At 24.4% G+C, this 17,063-nt stretch overlaps 3 protein-coding genes across 6 annotated transcripts; 1 reads left to right on the forward strand and 2 right to left on the reverse strand.

The window, feature by feature from the left end:
- Positions 1 to 3,298: 3,298 nt before the first annotated feature.
- Positions 3,299 to 4,432, reverse strand: LOC122715116. Its single transcript, XM_043937039.1, has one exon. The coding sequence runs from the start codon at positions 4,379 to 4,381 to the stop codon at positions 3,374 to 3,376; it is 1,008 nt and encodes a 335-aa protein (XP_043792974.1). The 5' UTR covers positions 4,382 to 4,432; the 3' UTR covers positions 3,299 to 3,373.
- An 811-nt stretch (positions 4,433 to 5,243) lies between these two features.
- On the reverse strand, positions 5,244 to 7,268 carry LOC122715094 (protein aurora borealis). The gene is made up of 6 exons (XM_043937018.1): positions 6,993 to 7,268; positions 6,563 to 6,851; positions 6,407 to 6,492; positions 6,134 to 6,328; positions 5,833 to 6,034; positions 5,244 to 5,746 (listed from the first exon to the last, which is right to left on the reverse strand). Exons 1-6 carry the CDS (start codon positions 7,266 to 7,268, stop codon positions 5,244 to 5,246), a joined length of 1,551 nt encoding a protein of 516 aa, XP_043792953.1.
- A 2,898-nt stretch (positions 7,269 to 10,166) lies between these two features.
- On the forward strand, positions 10,167 to 17,018 carry LOC122714735 (mediator of RNA polymerase II transcription subunit 25-like). 4 transcript variants are annotated; one of them, XM_043936365.1, is made up of 15 exons: positions 10,167 to 10,217; positions 12,942 to 13,075; positions 13,155 to 13,200; positions 13,330 to 13,457; positions 13,536 to 13,755; positions 13,813 to 14,410; positions 14,503 to 14,852; positions 14,993 to 15,171; positions 15,229 to 15,391; positions 15,473 to 15,664; positions 15,762 to 15,956; positions 16,120 to 16,305; positions 16,402 to 16,461; positions 16,551 to 16,664; positions 16,766 to 17,018. In XM_043936365.1, exons 2-15 carry the CDS (start codon positions 12,954 to 12,956, stop codon positions 16,907 to 16,909), a joined length of 2,697 nt encoding a protein of 898 aa, XP_043792300.1. In that variant the 5' UTR covers positions 10,167 to 10,217; positions 12,942 to 12,953; the 3' UTR covers positions 16,910 to 17,018. The 4 variants fall into 4 exon arrangements, with proteins under 4 accessions (XP_043792300.1, XP_043792297.1, XP_043792301.1 ...); XM_043936362.1 differs by lacking the exon at positions 10,167 to 10,217 and adding an exon at positions 12,114 to 12,152; XM_043936363.1 differs by lacking the exon at positions 10,167 to 10,217 and adding an exon at positions 12,252 to 12,359.
- Positions 17,019 to 17,063: the final 45 nt, after the last annotated feature.

Consider the following 17,063-nt stretch of genomic DNA (forward strand, 5'->3'; position numbering starts at 1 on the left):
TACTCTTACTCTTACTTTTATTGTTACTCTTATTCTTATTATTACTTTTACTGTTACTCTTACTCTTACTATTATTCTTACTCTTACTCTTACTCTTACTCTTGCTCTTGCTCTTGCTCTTGCTCTTGCTCTTGCTCTTGCTCTTGCTCTTGCTTTTGCTCTTGTTCTTGCTCTTGCTCTTATTCTTACTCTTACTCTTATTCTTACTCTTACTCTTCTATTCCTACTCTTACTTCTACTCCTACTCCTACTTTTACTTTTACTCCTACTCCTATTCCTATTCCTACTCCTACTCCTACTCCTATTCCTACTTCTACTCCTATTCCTACTTCTATTCTTACTTTTATTTTTTTCTTATTCTCACTTTCACTCTTACTCTCACTATCATTCTTACTATCACTCTTATTCTCACTTTTATTCTTATATTTACTCACTTTTATTCTTATTATTTTTATTCTTACACTTATTCTTATTCTTATTAAAATTATTATTACTATTACTACTACTATTACTATTGCTGCTACTGGTACTATTACTGCTATTCCTCCTCCTACTATTACTACTATTACTATTACTACTGCCGTATCAAGTCTCAGTCCAAGAGTACACCGAATAATGTATTTCAATCTTGAGAATATGTATTATTATTCTCTTTGTATTAACGAGAACTAAAAAATAAAAAAAGAAATGAAGAAGGAGGAAGAAAAAGAAGAAAAAAGATCGTTAAAGAATATGATTGCATATTTTGAGACATCTTTTGAACACGTATAATAATTATAAATATATATATATAATATATATATATATATTATATATTATATATATATATTATATTATATAATATATATAATATATATATATATATATATATATATATATAGACATGCTGGTTAAGTTCAACGTGTGACACGATTATTATCTGTACGAGAGAAATGAAAGGTATACAATCACATACACACACATAGATATCACATAATTTTATCATACATACGTGCCGATACACATCATACTGTATATTTTATGTAAGGCTTTAAATGTTTCTTCAAATAACTATTATAATATATCTATATATTTGTATCTATCGTTTTCCCTATCCTGGTAATAATTTAGGTCCGAAATTGTATCAGTGTCCTAAAATAATTTGTAATTAATGTCCGACAGACTTGGAGAAAAATTTTGAAAAAAATATTATTTTAAAAACTTTTGAAATCTTAAAATTTTCAAGTTCAAAGTTCTTTAAATTCTTTTTTTTTTTTATTATAAATAATATATCAATTAACAATTGATAACAATGAATAAACAAAATGTATGTTCTCCATTACTATATTATTAAAATCAAAGATAAATTATTTTATTTTCTTAAAAGAACTGTAGTCAGAATTTTAACAAGTTGTTTTAAACCAGTCATGTTTATGAATGAAATAAAAATGTGTGAAAAAAAACAATTGGCGAAAAAAAATATAATTTGATTGGTAGAAGTAGTTTATATTGATATAGTAATTTATAATCAAATAATTCAATAAATTGATGACAAAATGATATTGAAAATCGGGCCTTAATTACAAAATTTTCTTCGGATCTATGCTTTTTAATCTTGTTTAAAGCCAACGTTATTTTGCACTGTTTGATATATTCTAAACTCACTGTAAACGTTTACGATTCATTCTGTACACTGAAATTTAAAAGATTGAAACTCGTTATGATAGTGTTTCAATGCATATTTAATTAAAATGTCGCTTTTGAAACTAGATTGAGTCGAGTCACAGAGATCAAGTCTCATCACTTGTGATGAGACTTGTAACACATTTAGCTCAGAAATGTGTGCAACTCAAAGCAAACCCTCGTCTTATAATGATAAGTTTTTTAAACATTAAATTCGAAATATTTTCTTTTTGGTATAACATTTATAAATTAGCTTAATAATATGTAAAAAATTTTTTTCATTTCTAATTTATACAATAATGCCTCGAAAAACGCAACTCGAAGAGAATCAAAAAGACGCTCGTTTTCTTTTTTTCTATTATTTAAATTTGGATTCTATTAAAATTTATATATCGAAAGAGATAAATATATAGTTTTCTAAGACATATTTATTAACCGTACTAAAAAGTAGTTTATATTACGTTTAAATTAATTTTAATTAAAATAATTTCGCAAATTCAACTATAATTTAGTATGTTATTGTAATAAGATAAGTAAAATATTAAATTAATAGATAAAAATTTAGATTAAACTTTAACAATTTTTATTTTAGTCTGTCGTATATTAACGATTTTAAGAACTTATTCGCTTGGATTGATTTTGAAAATTGAGATATTTTAAAAATTGTACTCTTTTAAATATTTTGAGATGCATTTTCTAGCAGGCACTATTGTAAATATTGCAATTGTTGATAGAATGATATATGCCATAGTGACACATTTCTGCGCTCGTTGTTAATTTACAATTTTTCAATTATGATTCATCGAAAGATTCACTGAAAATAGGACCATAAAATGTCATTCCGTTGCCATGGTGGAAGAAAATGCAATTTACGTATATACATTCGTGAAATTCTTTCATTCAAAACGAGATTTAGATCGTGGAAGAACAGGACCTACAATTTTGCAGCGTGATACATAATATGATTATGTGTAAAATTGTAAAATTTGTCTCAGGAGTTCGGGCGAAAGGAGCACATGTTTTCCTTCTCTTCCACGAAATGCGATCGTTAATCTTTTTTTGGTCCTACGATTTAGTTATGAAGGAAAACACAAATCATTTTTGCCCATTCTCCGAAAGCTCGATATATAGATTGTATTTTTGGCTTATTACTGTAAGACTGACTATGTTGCTATATTAAAGATTGCTTCGAAAATAATCGCAGTTACATCGATTAATCAATATATCCTTTACATTTTTAAAATCCTTTTAATTATTTTTTAAATATTCAATAAATGTGAATTATGAACAAAGTATAGATATGATATTTTTTCGCGATATAAAAATTTTTGAGATCAGATTTATAAATCAAATATGATGTTTTATCAAACTTTACATTACGTGCTCTGAAATACCGACCTCAAAAAAAATCATAATGCTTTTTACGCCCTCTACGATTTATTACGGCCGACGTTAGAAATTTTATACAATGATTTATATATCACAATTTACTTTTACACATTTTATTTTATTTTCTTAAAAACTTGTCTCAAGTATAAAAAAGTTACACATTTTAAAGAATAATTTAAAAATTAATCGTTTATTTTTTTGTTATATTTTTTAATTTATCCTTTTACAATATTTATTTCTTTTTTAACATTTTTATTTATGAAAATAATTTTTAATTCTATTTAATTTGATGATCGTCTTTTATTTTTATTTAACTTTATTGTTATTTTTGTCCCGTGCAAATGTTACCAGGGCATCCAATATTAATACATGTTTTATATCTTGGAGTAATAGCATTAACTTCTTCTTGAACTATCATTTTAAATCCTTTTCGTCGTGTTCTATTAATATCAAATTTAATTTCTTCAGTAGTTATTTCTGGAATTTTCGGGGGATAATTTGGAGAAATCACATTTGGCGGATATCCGTCTTTTTCCGATAAATCTTTACAAACTAATATCAAATGAGCTATATTTATTGCTCTTGGAGGAGTATCTAGTTCACTTTCTTCAAATATTTTTTCAGGCATGCAGAATTTTGTACCAGCTTCTGCTGCTCTTCTTTCTTCCTCATCTGGATACATTACTTTAGTGCACAAAAATTCATTAAATGAACCAATATTTCTATATAATAATCTTTTTCCTGCGATTACGAAGGGATTGATTGTATACGTTCCAAAACAAGTCAATCTCAAGAAAATATTTATATAACCAGATGGCTTATATTCCTCGTCCATAAGAACAAAAATATTTTTTATTTCATACGGTTTTGGTAAATGATATATATCATTGCTTGCCATCATTGTGTGGTCACATAAGCAACCTGGTATCGGAATTACTGAATGTCCTAATGGATACTTTTTTACTTCCTCGGGACAAATTTCGATTTTTTTGATTTTATATACGTCTAATAATATGGGTTTAGATCGCATTTGTGCTACAAGTTCGCCGGGGTTTCTAGTGAACAGATATGCTTTACCAGCATTAAAATTTATAGTAAAAGTTCCTGGTCCGCGAGTTATCTCTTTTGATCTATCTGGCTTGGTTAATAAAAAATAACTTTGAAAAATTCGAAACAATGGCATATCGATAAATTTTAAATCAACACCTAATTCGTTAGGAAGAATTTTTTGCAATTTTTCGGCATAAATAGTAACCGAATCAATAAAAATTTCTAGAATATATAATTTTTCAATTTTATCGGACTCACAAAGTTTGAGATTTGCATTCATCTTGACAAAAAATTGTTCTTGATATTTTTTATAAAAAAAGATAGAATCAAAAGTTAATTAAATATAATTTAAATTCACTTAAAATATAGTTGATAAAATTAACCTAAATAATTACATAGTTTCAATTAAAAAATTGCAAAAACAATTGAATTGAAAAATTTCTAATTTTCCATAACTTTCTATATATTTTTATATATGTGTATTTAGTTTTTTATGATAATCATGATTATATGATCATTAGAAATATTATCATCAATAATTAATAATTAATAAATATTTTATATCAGATTGATATTTTTTGTAAGATATATATACTTTTCAGTTATCTTCCTTGATTTTAATCAATTATTACACATTTTAATACGAAAATTAATTCGTAATTAAAATATGAAAAATATGAGATACATTATATATAGGTATTCATATTTCAAAAATATTTTTAAAAGATATATTTAAATTTTGATGTATTTAATTTGAATTGAAATCTAATATATTATTATTATAATTTTATTCAATATTAGACAAATGTATTCATATATTTATTTATAATATTTATATATCTAATATTATAAAAAATCTATTTTAGATTATATAAAGCAGTGAAAAACTGAAAATTATATTATTCATTATATATTAAAATCTATATGTTATAAATTTAACTAAGAAACAAAACATCATGATAAAATAAGAATATAAATATAAAAAATACAAATAATAATATTATTTTTAATTATATTATATATGTATATATATATCTCCAATAATATATATTTAAATTATTTCTAAGCTTTCAAGCAATTTATTTGTTATAATTTTATGTTCAAAATTAAATAGATTATATATCATTTCTTAAAAAAATTATCTAAAATACATGATTATCCTTTTCCCTATTCGTTCGTGACGGAGTAGAACTAAAGATATTTTTCATATTCTCTTTCCAATCAGATAGAGGAAATTCATCGTCAGTTATTAAAATTTGATCACCCCAACAAAGCTTTTGCTTAACTGGAGTAATATTATAACTATCAGTAATATTTGTTGTATTATTCATACTATAAGTTTGATAACCTGTGTCTTGTGCAGAGTTTGAAACACTTTGCTGATTAGAAGTAGCTAAGATCACATTTGTTTGCTGAAAGATACTGTCATTCGTATTCATTTTGCACGAATCAGTCACGTATTTAAGCGTATTGTCAGTATTTTGATATTTAAAATTGAATTCTGAAGTTTTATTATCGCAATTGTGCTCAACATAGATCGAATTTTTTAGGACTTTTTTTTCTATGCGAGTATCACATGTGGAATTATTATGTACATTTAAAAACTCGACTTTTCTTTCTAAGTTTTTCTTATTAATGGATTTATCTAAAAAAATAGATAATCATATTTAAAAAAATAATATTGTAGATTATTTTTTTAATGAATATATATTAATAATGTGGAATAATTACCTAAAGAATGATCTAATAATTCTTTATTATTAGGTTGATCTATGCTCATATTCATAGTAAAGTTTAATTGAGTAGTTGAATGAGATTTTATACTTTCGCATGACATGTGGATTGCATTGTGTATAGGAGATACATTAGGAGGAGATAAATTTTCTGTATTAATTTGTGATGTATCATAATGACAATCTTCGTTTGATGAATACTGAAAAAAAGAAATTTCAGTGCTTTCTGTATTTCAATATTTATATATTGAATAATAAAATAGATTAATAAAAATTAATTAAAATACATTTGTATTTACTTTTAAAGGAGCACCATGAATTAACATTCCACTTTGTGGAGGACTGGAAGATAATATTAAAGATCCGTTCATTTTTACTGGTGATACACAAATAGAAGACTCATCATTATCTATATAATCTTCATGATTGAAAAACAACTTTCGTCTTAAAGAATTATTACTTGAATTTGCATCATCACTTTCAATGTTTTGGTTCTAAAAACAAAAAAAGTAGTTTAAAATCAAAGCAATAATATCTAATAATTTGAATAATAATATCAACTTTGTATTTACTTGAACGAATGTAAAGTAAGGTTTTAAAATTTCCATAACATGAGATGGCAATTCAGGTGCAAATGTTAACATTGTTTGACTCCAACCTATAATAAAAATTAAAATAAAAAAATTAGAACATAGAAAATATATTTCTTGATTATTTAACATAAATACCATCTTTTTTTGAGTTAGAAGAATCCAAATTCAAATCAGTGGAAGACCTTACAGGAGTATTCACTTCAATTTTTGTCTTAATTTCTTTTCTCTTTGTTTCCCACGGGCTTGGAATTATTTCATTTTCATTAAAAAATTGATCAATAGCTGCTTGAGCTTTTATTTCAGTCTCTGTGTCAATACAATGTATCTGTTGTATGGGAAACTCTTCTATTTTTGCTGGTTGTATTAAAGCTAGCTCATCTACACTCCATTCAAAGTTTGAAGATTGTTGGGATGGACTTGAAACCTAGAAACATTATAATAATTACACACATAATTACAACAATTAAAAAATGATATAAAAATAATTTCATTATTTTCAAATATCGTTTAATAAAATAAAAATATCATAAAATTTTTAGTTTTAATAAATATTTTAAAAAATTACCTTACTAAATACAGTTGGACTAATCACAGATAAATGTAATCTATTAGTTAAATCAGTCTCAAATGGATTCCTTGCCATAAACTTTGTTAAACCTGAGGGAGGTGTAATATGATTTGGAAGAACACTAAAAGAACTAATATTACTTTGATATGTTGTACATTTTGAATTTGTTTCACATTGTTTTACAGGAGTTTTATATATAACAGGGCTTTTAATTGTTAAATTTTCGCGTTCGTTTCCATTTTTAATTGGCGTTGTCCACTTTAATTTTTCCATTGTAATGTATCTAAAATGATTCATAATATGCCATTTAAATTTTATTTTTTTATAATTATCCATATATATTAATTTTATAATATATATATTTTATAATATATATATATATTAATTTTATAATACCTATAAGTAACATTTTTCATTCAAAATATATTTAAATAGTTTAACAAACTTACTTTTAGTATTTTTATTATTATTGATTCTTTAACGTTTTCTTCAAGTTTGTTTTTTTAATTTATAACTATAAAAATATAAAAACAGTAGATACTTTATGGAATTTTTTTATCGAATCATAAAATTTATTTTATATATTACAAATTTATATTACAGTAATTATATTAATATAATTTGTAAATTTGTTTACAAATTGAAATATTTTTGAAACAACGAACATAATCACGTGATATAGTCATAAACAATATATAAACTAGAAGATAATCGAAATATTTATAAATGTTAAGTTAATTAATTTTCAAATAAATATTCCATTTCAATTGAGTTTGATTTTATTTTTAAATATATAAAAATTAAAGAATATTATAAATATACAAGTAATGGTAAGAATTGTAAATTCGGTATTTCGGTATTAGTACTTTAGTTCGATCTAGTTATTAAAAATTACTAGTTTCTAGAAATTACTAGTTTTGGTCAACGTTTTTATGATTTTATAAAATATTTATTTACTTAAATATTAGCAATATATTTAATTATGATAATTATTTAATTTTTTTCTTTTCTTTATATATAAGATAAAAAACAGAGTAGATAGATCGAAGGCAAAGATTTTTTAAAAATTTTTATTTTTTATATAAATTTATTAAATAATAATCATAATATATAATAAATTTAGTAATAATAATATAAAATTTAGTAATAATAATATTCATTTACTATTACATTGCATGCATATAATCTTCATTTTTTAAATTATAATATTATAAATTATTAATGATGTCATAATATTAATGAATCCCTAATTACAAAATAAATTGATGATATCATTACAACTAAATAATTGCTTCTACTTTTATATTTTAAAAAAATTAATAAATAAAATAATAATTAATAATAATTAATAATAAAATTTAATTATAAATGAAAAAAATAATAGTTGTTATTATCAATAAATAAATAAGTAAAAGATAATTTGATTAAGCTTGTAAGGAACAGTTTATACCAAGAATTTTGTCTCAACATGAAATAATTAGAAAAATATACTTAAAAAAAAACAGAGAACAAGTTAATTTCTAAAAAAAACATTAAATCTGTTTATGTAAATAAAAGTATAGTATTTCAAATTCTATAATGCCTATAAAGATATTTCGAAGAAACAATGAGAATATCGATATTTACAATGTAGTATTTATAGATGTCGCTTTTGTCAAGTTGAATAAAAAAAAAATTTTCTTTCGCCGTAAAAATTATTTTTTTGTTCTTTTAATTCAATAAGATTATAAACACATTTGTATGATCAATAAAATAAAAATATCTTTTAATATTTTATTTTTACAAATCTGTTTTAATTTAATAATTATTAAAATAATTATTAAGCATAAATTGTTATAATCGGTAGAAATATCAATTTCCGATGGCAGCACAATCGATGCACATAGTTGACCGTTTGGCTACATCATTTCAGTTTAGCTTGAACAGTCGCGAGTAGATGACATTTTCATTTTCTTTTTAATAATTCTTAATTTTTTTAAGAATTTTGATGTTACTCTTAATATTTTTAATTCTAATTCTTCTTCTTTTTAATATTATTTTAATTCGTAACATTATGTTCAAGCTAGACTATTGTGTAATTGTTTCGTTTCATATATTAATATTTTTCAGGTCTTCCGCGTCTTCCGCGTCTTCCGCGTCTTCCGTGTGTTTCGTTTCTTCTTGCAGATTGATTTCATTGTAATCCCGGACGATCGTAAGTCCCCTTTTCCTTATTTTCTTTCCTTCTATCTGTATGTCTGTAAGGTGAAAATTATATACTTCATGAAAGTAAGATTAAATGGAAATGGTTGCCATTTTCTTGTTCTTTTGACATAGTCAAGTCGAACAAGATTTTTGCATCTTTTTCTAAAATTTTACAATCAAGAAAATATAATTTGTGCTACGTTTGGGAATAATTTGATCTTTTTGGATTGAAATGTGCCCATATTATGCACCTCCATTACAAGACCCATTTTATACGGTGATTTGATGGTTTATATTCTGTCATTCCTTAAGTGCCTTTTTCTAGTTAAAGGAGATCACACGTGTAAAATTGGTAATCCATTAGGGTTCTTTTGCGATTGTTGATGTGAACAGAAGCAAAAGAAACATAGTTTTTTTTGCATCGCAAAGAAACGCAGTTTCCAAGCTTTGTTTCGTCTGCAATATTCGCAATGTATAAATGGAATAGTAACGTATTTAATGTTTATATTCTATTTTGTTTTACCTTCCTCTATAATCGTGATGACGGGAGTAGAGGAATTCCAATTATCCTCGTGACAACGTATCGGACGAGACGAGCAATGTAATCAAATCAGCGTAATTTCCAATATAATTTAAATAACATCGTTTCGTCATTCGTAGGCTCTTCTTTTATTAAGGAGTACGCCATTAAGTAATATATAAATTAAACGATTGCACAGTTTATAAATCCTATCTATCAAAAATCTTTATTTTTCTTTAGCTAGGGCTTAGCTTAGTTATAAGTTTAGCTAGGGATTGATGATTTAGATTAAAAAGAGGATAGGCGATGATTAGCACGTCTACCTCTTTTTCGGGTAGGTCCATTTTTTTATATACCGTCTATTCTAATTGGAATAAACGGTTGATGTATTGCGATGATGTTTTCCGCAGTTTAAAATTTGCAAAGGAAGGGTGGATGGGTCCGTTGGAGTTAGGGCGAGTCACTATTTGCAGTAACCTCCTCGTGGTGTGACTTGGGAAATTTGTATTACTATATATGTAAGTAAAACAAATTTGCTAATAGCTGCAATAATGATTAAAATTTTGTATAAATAAAATAACAATAATATTAAGAATAAAACTTATTAATATAAATATTTTGTGTACTTTTATTTTCAAATTATTTTTAAATCATCTCTTTATATATATATATGTATATATATATATATGAAATGTATAATCTAAATATATATGCAAGAAAATAGTATATAATGTGTCAGAAATAAATAGCATTTCTCTTTCTAATTCAAATAATGTAAATTTTAATATTATAAATAATAATTAATTATAAGTAATAATTGAAAATGTTTCAGATTATTGCTTATATACTGCTTATATTGCTTATATACTTTTTAAATTATTTTAAATTTTTATGGTCAAAGAATATAGAATTGATTATCAGCATTAGAAATGTTCGAATATTTTTAGAAATAATTTTTGCAAGTGAGGTAGCTAAAACATCAAAGCTGCCATCATATATTTAAATATCCGTAATTCTGATTTATTATTAACATAGAATATACAAGGTTATATACAATAGAATATACAAGGAGATACTTGAAGTTGCCGATAAGAAAATAATATTATATGAGAAAAATAGAGAACATTTTCTGCTATTTTGAAAATATTATTTGGAAAATTCATTAATTATTAATTTTCTATTCAAAATTTGTACACTTTTAAAATTGCATTTTGCAACTAGAGTTTTAAAAAATTTCTCATATCAATTCTTTTTTATTATTTTTATTATATTTTTATTAATGGTTAACAATAATTTATAATGCATCGAAGACATTATATAGAAAATTAATTACTCGTTTTCATTTTCTATCTTTTTCTACATTTTTAAACTTACATTTTATGGATAGAAAATATAAAATAAATCTTTTATTTCAATTTTAATGTGAAATTCTTTTCCATTTATTACTTATTATAAAATTGAAAAGGATATACACTAAAGTCGCTATATCAAAAATTAATCAATTATACAAAATTTTCTAATCAAAATTTTTGCTTGCATCTTGAAGAAACTTTTAGATAAGTTTTTCGTATAAATTTTAATGTGAAATTTTTTTTATTTATTTATTTTATTATCGATTAATTCTAATATCTAATCTTAATATCAATAAATTATATGCAATAAATTTTTTACTAATTTTTCATTATTATAAGATTTATTTCTAAATATGATTATATACATTTGAATTGTTAATTCTTTTCTTCCTTTTTATATATTTTATTTATAATTTGTTTTGTTTGGTTTAAATGAATAAATTGATTTTTATTATTGAATTATGCAATTATTGAATTAAAGATTTGTGATTAAGACACATTCTATAATAATCATTAATAAATAATTAAAAAATTGAAAAAATTTCATTTTAAAATATTTGATACGAGAAATTTGCTTGAAGTAACTTTGCTTCAAAATGCAAGCTTAAAAATATAGAAATTTTGATTAGAAAGTAAGTAATTAATTAATTTTTTTATATTATATATTATATTATATTTATATTTTATATAATATTCAAAATATTAGAAATTATTATACGTTAATCAATAATAAATAATTAATTAGAAACAATTTCACAATTAAAAATAATTTATTATAATATAATAATTAAAAATAATACAAAAAAGTTGTTTGAAGCTCTATTTACAAAATGTAAAAATTTTGAATAAAAAAAAAATAATTAATGAATTTTTTAAATACTGTCCTCAAATTGATGAAAAACTGCTCACTATTCTTTTTTATTATTATTATTTTTCTTGTTCGAATATTTCCTTGTATATTCCATTATGTTAATAACAAGTCAAAGCTTCGAATATTCAAACGCGAGATGGCGCTGATTTAAGAACTTTGTCTCATTTCGCTCAGTGTGGTATTATTATCGCATGTCGCATGTTAGTTTTACTACAATTCGCGTATCTAAGGTAAGCAGTTCTTATATTTAAAAAAAAGTATGATAGCATATAATATACTTAATGAATTATTTTAAATAAATAATATTATTGTAAAAAAAAAAGCAGTAGAGATATAATAATTTGCATTTTATTTGTTTTATTTTTTGTTATTAAATTAATTAAATAAAATTAATAAAATGAATACAAGAATCATTTTCTTGTATTGAAGATGAAATGGTTTGTCTTATTTTATGATTAAATATTTTGATATAATAATTTTACTTATAATAAAATATTAATGTTTTCTTTTATATTGAATGATTTGAGATATGATATAATGAAATAAAATTATGATATAATTAGTTAATTCTTGGAAAATTACACATTGAACTGTAAATTATAATTATATTATGATGTCATTAATAATTAAAAATTAATTAGTTAGAATATTTAAACAATTCCAATTTTAATATTAGTAATATATATAAATGAATTATCATTATTAATATTTAACTTATAAATTCTTTGTAAGTTTCATATTACTGTGCTATAAACATAATTTAAAATTAATAGAAAATAACTATAATTTATTTTGTAAAAATTTAATATTTATTATTATTTATTATTATATAATATACATTATAATATTATCATTTGAAATGTTTAAGAATGAAAAAATTTGTATTAAAAATATTTCTTATTTATTAGTTTTTTAATAAAATAATATTTTAAAAAATTATTTATAATATATGCATTTTTATTATAATAAAAATTTCATATTATTTGTTATATTCATTTTATATATTTTTTATTTTAAAGAACGGAGTAAAAATGGTAGCTGGTCCTACAGAGCATGGTATTCAAGCCGATGTAATATTTGTAATTGAAGGAACAGCTGTTAATGGAGCATATCTCAATGATTTAAAAACAAATTATCTTACTCCCACGCTTGAGTAAGTTTTATATTAAATTATCTTAATATTTTTTATTTTTTTTTAAATTTTTATTAATTTAAAATATTGTATTATATAGATATTTTAGTCAAGGTGGTATTGAAGATAGAGAATATGTTTCTGAGGTAAAATAATATTATCTTTTACTTTTTAATCTATTTTACTATTTTAGAATATTTTTTATTTTAATATTTTAATATTTTTATAATATATTTTTTTTCATATTCTTTATCTAATGATAAAACATTTTTTAGCAAAATAGTACAACATTATATGGAATAGTAGTATATCATGCTGCTGATTGTTTGCCAGCACCATGTACAGAAACTTTTGGACCATATGCAAATCCTCATAAACTATTACTTGTTTTAGAAAAATTAGAGTAAGTAAAATTTTTTAGAAAACAGATTTTTTTTTTTAATCTTTTTGATAAACATTAGTAATATTTTTATTTAAATAGAATGGTTGGAGGAAAAGGTGAATGTTTTGCAAATATTGGAGAAGGTCTTGCAACTGGGTTACAATGTTTTGAAGATTTACAATTACGACGTGAGCCAAATACAGCACCACAAAAACATTGTATTTTGATTTGCAATTCTCCTCCATATCAAACAGTTATACAAGAATCATATAAATTTGCTGGGCATACTATAGAACAATTGGCCACACTTTATCAAGAGGTATACTATAATTAATAATTATAAATTAAATATAAATAAAAATTTTTTTTTTTTTAGAGAAACATTAATCTTTCAATATTATCGCCACGAAAAATACCTGCATTATTTAAATTATTTGAAAAAGCAGGAGGAGATTTGCAATCATCTCAAACTAAAAATTATGCTAAAGATCCGCGACATTTGGTTTTATTACGCAATTATAATTTAAAAGAAAGACCTGTTAGTCCTACGATCGGTGGGGCTGTTCATAATACATCAGGCACTGCTGCACAAATTCCATTAAGTCCGTTACAAAGCAACGATAGTCCGAATACAAATCAAGTTCAGCAGAGTATTACACAACCAACTCAATCTCAAGGTCCTCCATTTAGAAATCCAACTCCTCAAAATATTAGTTCAGTTCATCAAACAGTAGTACCAATGGCAACTGCAATGAATGCTGGACGGCCTCCTTATAATCCTCAAATATCTGCTCCACCGACTTATCATCCTACAAATGTAACAGCAAGGACAAGTCATCCTAGATGGAGACAGCACTTTGTACCACCAGGTACTACAGGTCCAACAAATACACAAAGTAGTGCTTTAATAGCGCAATTGAATCAACCTCCACCTTCAATTGGACTTAATGTAACTCCTTTTGGAAGAATGGATGGTAAAATTAACAATGTTTTATATTATTTTATAATATAGTAATAATTATTTTTAATAAAAAAATTAATGTTTATATATATTTTACATCTTTAGTGACTAATATTAATGTCATGGCTGCTAATGCGCAACAACAACAACAACAGCAGCAACAGCAACAACAACAACTAACTCAACAACAACAGTTAAGATTAACTCAACTACAGCAATTGCAGCAGCAGCAGCAGCAACAACAACAACAACAGCAACAACAACAAAATGTCCAACAACAAGCTTCAATGTCAATAACAGCTCAACAAACTCATGGACAAGCTGGACAGCTGACGGTATCCTGTGTAAGTCAATCAGTGCCTACTCAAGTGCCACAAACAGTTACTGCTTCTCAAACACAGGCATCTGTATCTTCAGTAACTCAACAGCAGCAAGTAACTCATCCTCAAACCCAAGTAATTTTCAAATTTATGTTATTATTTAAAATAAGAAATCCAAAATATATTATATTGAGTTTATAATAAAGAAATATAAATCATAATATTCATTATATATTGATATATTAATATAATATATATTAATATAATTCTTGAAGGGTACTGCTGGCACAGTAGGACCAGGGCCACAAATTAGCACACCACGTGAAAGACATACTATATGGCAAGGTATTATTGAATGGGTTGAAAAAGCTAAAACAACTGCAGATGCACAAAAACAAACTAGACATCTTCCATGTCAAGTTTCCGCGAATTCCAAGGATGGAGATCCAGAATTGTAAGTTTTTATGAATGTTATGTAATCATGAATTATTATAAATTTAATATATTATAGGAAAGCTGATACATGGCCACAAAAATTAATTATGCAGTTAATGCCTAAACAATTGATAGGAAATATTGGTGGATCTTATTTAAAAAATTCTAAATCCGTTCTGTTTCATCCAACACCTTGTGAAGCATTGGAATCTTTGACAAAAGTCATGAATTCTGGATTTGTTAGTATATTGCATCATATATAATAATATAATAAAATGGATTTCTTTTTTTGTATTTATTTATAAAATAAAATGTTTTAGGCGGGTTGTGTCCATTTTACTTTTTTGCAAGCAACAACAGCTTGCGACATAAAAATACTTATTCTTCTTTATACAGCAGAAAGAAGGACATATCTAGGATTTATTCCAAATGATCAGACAGGTTTTGTAGATCGCCTCCGTAAAGTAATTCAACAACAAAAAACGTCGCACGCTTCTATGAGACAAGGACAAGTAAATAAAAATTTATATTTTAACATAATTATTATATTATATTAAATATTTTTAAATATATTCTTAAATATATTTAATTAATATCTACATTTAATAGGCTGGAGCTGCTCAAGGAAATGCAATAGCTGGTCCAATGCCTTCTACAGGTACTTCACAAGGAGGTATTCTTATGTCTCAAACAAATACTATGGCTATGGGAGGAGGACAAATAACTCAGAATGTAGTTTCTACAAATGCTCCACAACAAACGTTAAGTTCATCTGCTGGCCCTCAAAATCAATTAAATATGCAGGTAAAAACTTATTTTGATTATATGATAAAATAAAATTAATTTAAAATAATTATTATATCAATGACATGTAAAGAGACATTTAACAATTAGAAATATTATCTATAAAATATACATAGATATAAATTATGAAAATAAAGAATTCGTTTTATTGATGTGGTTATAGAGTGGTGGTATTACTGGTCCCCAAGTGGCTCCAGCCTCTGGTACGATGATAGGACAACAAAGACCACCATTTGATGACATAGAAATAGCTAGGCATCAAAATTTATTAAAAATTCAACAACTACGGCAAACGTTAGAAGCTGCGCAGCAACAGGAGGCGCAATATAAATCACAACTGGAAATAAATGTAAGCCAATAAATATAACACCAAAATACAGAAGAAAAAGAAAACACATACTAAAATAAATTTCACAGAATTCATATAATATAATTAACTTTATAGATTCAACAGAATCTAGAAGTAGCACAGCAACAGGAAATGCAATATAAACAACAGTTGGAGGTGAACTGTTTTTTAGAAGTTATCATAAATTCTGTTGTATAACTTTGTGCAGAAGAAGAAACGAAACAAATAAAAAACATTTGTTACAGGCTCAGCAAGCCCAAAGAGCACTAAATCCTGCTGGTATGACGAATCAACAAGCAAATGCTCCAAGGTTGATGAGGCCTGTTTCGAATATCGGTCTTAGACATTTATTACAACAAGTATGAATTATCATATAAATTATTATATAAATTTGTAAATTACATAATAATTATATTAGGGTTGAATTATATTTTAAATGAAAAATGTTTTAATTTTATAGCCACAACCGCCGTATAGGCAAGTAATTGGATTACAACAACAAATGGTTGGTCCTAGAGGTCAGATGACAACAAGACCTATGGCTCCTGGTAATCCACAAAATCAACAATTTGAGGATGTTCCTAATTATGATGTCTTTGGATAAATAATTTAAATAATTATTTTAAATGTTATATTGTAAATATTATATTAAAATGATTTTTAAGTATAAAAAAATTTTACAATATTTATATATATCTAAATTAAAAACTTAAAACAACTATATTCATTTTTATAAAAAAAAAATGTTATCAAATAAA

This window comes from Apis laboriosa, unplaced genomic scaffold (genome assembly GCF_014066325.1).
Source record: "Apis laboriosa isolate Shangri-la unplaced genomic scaffold, ASM1406632v1 scaffold34_cov151, whole genome shotgun sequence".
Taxonomy (NCBI): Eukaryota; Metazoa; Arthropoda; class Insecta; order Hymenoptera; family Apidae; genus Apis; species Apis laboriosa.